Genomic DNA, 6,239 nt, shown 5'->3' with positions numbered 1-6,239 from the left:
ACTTCCTGCTCTTTCTCTTCTCCTTATCATTCCCTCATGGTCTTCTCCTCAGTCTACCCCGATTCTGCCCCAAACCTTAACTTTTATTGATGTACAGAACATACACTGACATAAGCCAAAGAAAACCTGGTGCAACTGTGGTATGTCAGGAATGTTTTATGGACAGGTAAAGTTACTCAGGAAGGGGGAGGGGATGAGCTTCTTTGACACTATCTCCCGGTGATCCTTTGGGAGACTAAAAATGTAGTTAGACATAAAACTATTTTAAAGCATTAAACTGCTTGAAAAATCATTGTGTCTTTCTGTGTGTCTGCTTTATTTGAGATCATTTTATTAAGGGATTACAACATTTAACTGAAAAAGCTCCTTAAATGAAGAAAAATCAAGACAAGGTGAATAATTTGAAACCAGCAATCTAAAGACGGCAACCTTGGATATAAGAGGAAAGATTCTTTCCTTGGCAACGGTTTCTCCATGCCACCCTGCAGAGAAATAGGGACCAAATAATGCAAAAGTTAGCAAGAATAACTTGGAACAATGTTCATATAAAATTTGATATGTTTGAATATAGAGATATTTTTAATTTTATGCAGATGGAATTATAAAAAAATTTAAAATGTTGTAATAGAATTTACTACTATGGTTCTTGGTTTCCTTAATTGAAAGATAATGTTGGACTCTAGGAAAGGATTATTCCAGGTCTGGAATTTCTATGATTCTAAGTCTAAGTCTATTCTAAGATTCTAAGTCTAAGTCTATTCTAAGATTCTAAGTCTAAGAATCTAAACACTTCATTCATCATTCTATATTCTGGCGCTACTACTTATTGCCTCCTGATCTTGTCCAGACCTTGCCCATCTCTATGCCTTTGGTCATGATGTTCCCAATGTATAGAATGATCCATTGTCCCTGCCCTTCTATTTTCACCCCCTAAAATTCCCTCTCCTTGGGACATTAATGAATTGCTGGTGTGGTTGTGAATTGGTCCAACCATTTTGAAGGGCATTTGGAACTATGCCCAAAGGGAGCTAAAAGACTGCCTGCCCTTTGCTCCAGCCATACTACTTCTAGGTTTATGCCACAAAGAGATCAGAAGGAAAAAAAAACTTGTACAAAAATATTTGTAGCCATGCTCTTTGTAGTGGCAAAAAAAATTGAAAATGATGGGATGCCCTTCAGTTGGGGACTGGCTGAACAAATTATGGTATATGTTGGTGGTGGAATGCTATTGTGCTCAAAGAAACAATGAACAATGAACTAGAGGAACTCCATGTGAACTGGAATGACCTCCAGGAATTGAGGCAGAGTGAAAGGAGCAGAACCAGGAGAACATTATATATAGAGACTGATACCCTGTGGTACAACTGAATGTAATGGACTTCTCTACTAGCAGCAATGCAATGTTCCAGGTCAATTCTGAGGGACTCATGAGAAAGAACACTATCCACATTCAGAGAAAGAACCATGGGAACAGAAACACAGAAGAAAAACAACTGCTTGATCACATATGATTAGGAATATAGACTCTAAACTATCACCCTAGTGCAAATATTAATAACATGGAAATGGGTCTTGATCAATGACACATGTAATACCCAGTGGAATTGCATGTCAGCTATGGGAGGGGGTAGGGAGAGGGAAGGGAAAGAACATGAATCTTGTAATCATGGGAAAATATTCTAAATTAATTAAATAAAAATTTCCAAATAAAAAATAAATTCCCCCTCTTTTCAAGGTTATTTAGAGGTCATCTTCTCCATGTAGCTTCTCATGATCCATTCAACTGAAAATGTTCTCTCTTTATTCAAATTTCAAACAATGAATTTTTATGTATTGATTTATTTAAAACCCTTCCTTCTGTCTTATAATGAATACTGTGTATGGGTTCCAAGGCAGAAGAGTGGTAAGGGCTGGATAATGGAAGTTAAGTCACTTGGCCAGGGTCACACACCTATGAAGTGACTCAGGTCAGATCTGAACCCAAGATCTCAATCTACTGAGCTACCTAGCTGCCCCCTAAATGAATTTCTATATAGCCTGTATCCCTCTCTGCCTTTCCTTCTCTTTAAATCGTTGTTTTCCTTTGGATTCTACAGAGATGATCTTTGATGAGAACAAGATATTGGTAGAACAATTTCTGATGATATTGGCTTGGGAAATTCTTTGTCTATGGGAGGAGTTGTGGTAAGCATGCTAATAAGATAAGTGGCACAATCTATACACTCAGCAATTTCTTTTTTCACTTCCTTTTCCCTTTCTGTTTACCTTGATATTTGTACTACCAAGATGGGAAGAAAGAGTAAGGGATTAACATATGGAAAGACATAGAAACTGTGAGAGGCAGGAAAAGAAGTTATTATTCCATGAGGAGACCTGAACAAGGAACAGCATAAAGCAAGTGAGAAGCCCCAAAACTGGAGAAGAAATCAAAATTGGGAAAAATCAGATTGAGCAACTTTTGGTGACCAGTACTGCTATCTCTTTGAGAGGATTCTCTTTAGAATATCTCATAAAAAGTAACTTCTAAGCAAAGAGCTGTGGGAAATTCCAATCTTGTGCTACTTTGCTGGATGATTATTAAAGTGACATACTATCTTTCAGCAGGCTTACAGAAAATAGCACTATACAACCCAAGGGTCATTTGTAGATGTCACATCTACTTTTGTATGTGATGATTACAAATATGATTATATTCTACAGTGTGGTTGCTGCTAGAGAATCCATATTAGAATGGGATTTATATTGGCTTTAAGCATCCTCCTTCATTAAGCATACCCATTACAGGAGAAAATGAATTATTCTTTATAATGATTTAAAACATACCATGCCCGAATGCCACTGGGATCACGGACAACCCTCTTTGCACAGGTTATAGCTTTGCTGATATTATCTGTTAAAAGATCTGAAATAGAAATCAGAGATCATGTAAGAATGTTATATTGGCAATGAGAAGAAATGGGTTCTTTGGTTTCTCTTTTAAATTTTCCGATGCTAAAATTAGCTTCCAATAAATTTCCTGAGGGTAGGGTTCACTGGAATGGAAATTCTTGTTACTTCAAGCTGATTCTGAATATTCTATCCATTCTATGAACATCTAACTTTAAAAAAAATGTCCCCTATCTTGCTGTCAGGATAGCTGACCTATTAGCCTAAACTTGTCAAAGGGAGGCTGCTACCATCTCCTTGCCATTGCTTCCCTGACCAAGAGGTTTCACACTCTCCTCCAGAAAAGGAATTCAAGAGAGGACAGGGGAGATGCTGGGAAAAGCCTGGAGGTGAAGAGTGGGGAACTATTGGAATCCCAAGCAGAATGAATGGTGATGGCAGTCACTGCTGTGAGGAAAGGAACTGGTGAAACTCATACCTCACTGTTCCTTCCTGTCCTCTGGCTCTTGCACAGAGCCCACATTTCATTTTTCATTTCTTTAAGATAACTGTTTGCTTTCTCCAGTGGAAGATGTGTTCTTGAGAAGGGGATGCTTGAGAGAAAGGCAGAGAGAAAAGCAGACAGACACAGAGATGGGCAGAGAAAGAGACACGGAGCGAGGTCTCCCTTTTGTGTCACTGGGATTTTTCCCTGCTGGGGGTTGTAACTGAATAAAGGAAATTTTTATTGATACAGTTTCACATATAGTTTTGTGAGTTATGATTGCAAATACAAATATATCCCCCTGCTGTAGAATACATATTAGAATGGACTATTTCAGCCTCAAGCATCGTCCCTCATAGAAGCAACAGTTGTTAAGAAGTCATGATTCTGCTTAGGACAACCAGGAGCAGAGAAAAGTCCTCTGTCTCCTACAGCTCTGATTGGCAGAACGCACTCAGTAAGGACCGGCCATTTCTGATGGCATGCGTGTATTCTGAGTAACTTATTTGATGAGAACTCTGAGGGTTTAGGCTAATAGGCCATCTGTGTTGACAGCAAGAAAAGGGACACATTCTTAAGAAGTCAGACATTAATGTAATATTCAGATAAAATATGCAGAATCAGCCTGAAGTAAAATGAATTTCCATGACAGGAATTTCTTGGAAGCTTATTTCAGGGACTGAAATTTTAAGAGAAACCAAAGAATTCTACCCATTCCTTCTGACTGCCAATTTAATAGGCCCCATGGGTAAGAAACAGTATTTTATTTTTAAATTTGTTTTTATATTCATAGGGTTCTTTTTTTTTTTTTACCAAAAATACATGCTATAGAAAATTTCCACACAAGTTTTCCCAAGATATCTGATTGAACTTAATTCCCTCCTTTCCTTCCTTTATTTCTCCTGATGCTAACAGGAAATTCAATCTGGGTCATACAAGTATCATCATTCAAAACACAAGAAATAAAATTTTCTTAAAAAGACCTCCCTGTTCGAAGCAAGAACACATGTGATACCCAGTGGAATCACACATCGGCTACGAGGGGTGGGGGTGGGGGAGGAAAAGAAAATGATCTTTGTCTTCAATGAATAATGCATGGAAATGATAAAATAAAATACTATAAAATTAAAAAAAAAAGAAGACCTCCCTGATTGGCAATCATAAGGGGCTGGAAAATTAATGAGAAGTGAGGATTTTCTTATTGACTTTCCAGAACTTTTTCACTTATGTGCATTTTAATTTGCAGAGCTGCATAAGTATCTATCCACATTGCTGAGGAGTGATATTGCCTACCCAAATGCATGAGATCCCTCTCACCTCTACATGAGATGCCACACGCATTCACAGCTCTAGGGGTCTTCCCATCATTGCACCAGTAGCGACTGTTGATCTGAAATATTCCATAATCTGTGCTTCGATCTCTAGAGTTGTAGTTTGTGACTCGTGTGTTATAATTGCTTTCCCATTTTGCCAAGCACACCCCTGTGAAGAGTTAATTTTATTAACTAATTCATATCCAATCTATTTCACACAAGATAACTAAAGGTCTGTAATCCTCATTTATCACTGACATATTAAATAGATGCAATATTTATGTCTGAAAGCATTATTTGTACTTGTTTGATCTTCAAAATGTACTAACTAGGAATACTTTAATTTGAAGTTTCTTTCATTCCCTAGTAAATAAACTTAGTACGTACAATCATATTAAAAGAGCTAGAGAATTTTTCACACTGTGTCAAAGAATGCCCCGACCCCTCAATTTAGCAATCCTGGAAGGCACTGAACTGGACAGATCTGGGTTCTGGGACTAAGAATTGAGTAGACAATTTGAGACTCAGATTACACAGGTCCAGGGGAAGATAAATTTTCTGACTTGTTTCAGTGAATTCCAGGGACCCAAGGGATCCTCTTTGAAGCCTTTAGGAGAGAAATTCTCTTTCCCCACCCCTAAAACGAAACTTCTTTAAATTTCATTTCTAGGTTGATCAGTTGATGCTTTTAAATTGTTTAATTCCATTTTAAGTTATATTAACACCCAGAGAAATTTTAAAGCAAGGACCAAAAAAAGGATGAAACCCTTTGAAACTGTCAATCCCCCATTCTTTACCCTCTTTTTCTAGCATCTATGAATATCTTCAGGAAAGTAGACTTACAGTTGGCCAGGCTGATACCTCTGTAGCCATCCATCCCATTTTGCTTCAGGATTCTTGCCAATTCACATCTTTCGTAGACCTTGCCATGAGCTAGCATGGGGAGGAAGACAAGACCCAAAAGAATCAGGACCTTCATGATGCCTGAGAAGTCAAAGCAGTCTAACTCCTGAGCCTGAGCTGAGCTCCAGTATTTAACTTCTCTCTTAAGTTCTTCCTGCTGTTGGAAGGCTCCACCTCCTGAACTACATGGAAATCAAAATGGATTGATTGATTGCTGCATTCTAGAGATTAATCCTGAGGGTGGGGTTGGGTGAGGTCGAAAAGGGGGGAGATTTTGCTTGTTCATTGCTATCTTAGATTTCCCCAACATAGTATAGGAGAGGAAGACAGCCTCAAATCCATTTGCCAAGAAGCTAGTTTCAAATTTAAAGCCAAAGGAATAAATTATTCTTTAACAGGTGAAGGCCAGGGATAAAATAATCTGCAGAATATATATGTATGAATACACATACACACAGAGCAGACAAAATTCAGAATTTCAATCTAGTTCACAATCCATGCCCGAGAAGGAATTCTCTCTACAAAATAACGGAAAAGTAGTCACCAGCTGCCAAACTTCTTTCTATTTGAACTAGTTTGAAACTTTTATTAACTTTGAGAGAATATATGCAGGGTAATTGTTAAACTTTAAATCATCTTATATATACAGATGT

General features: G+C 37.8%; 1 protein-coding gene across 1 annotated transcript; it reads right to left on the bottom strand.

Moving 5' to 3' along the window:
* Positions 1–296: 296 nt before the first annotated feature.
* Positions 297–5,758, bottom strand: LYZ (lysozyme). The gene is made up of 4 exons (XM_001362516.5): positions 5,527–5,758; positions 4,688–4,852; positions 2,824–2,902; positions 297–482 (listed from the first exon to the last, which is right to left on the bottom strand). The coding sequence occupies exons 1-4, from the start codon at positions 5,660–5,662 to the stop codon at positions 416–418; spliced, it is 447 nt and encodes a 148-aa protein (XP_001362553.1). The 5' UTR covers positions 5,663–5,758; the 3' UTR covers positions 297–415.
* Between the last annotated feature and the right edge of the window lie 481 nt (positions 5,759–6,239).

This window comes from Monodelphis domestica, chromosome 5 (genome assembly GCF_027887165.1).
Source record: "Monodelphis domestica isolate mMonDom1 chromosome 5, mMonDom1.pri, whole genome shotgun sequence".
In the NCBI taxonomy this organism is placed as follows: Eukaryota; Metazoa; Chordata; class Mammalia; order Didelphimorphia; family Didelphidae; genus Monodelphis; species Monodelphis domestica.
Note: the sequence above shows the minus strand (reverse complement) of the source record. Positions and strands in the feature narration are given on the sequence as shown.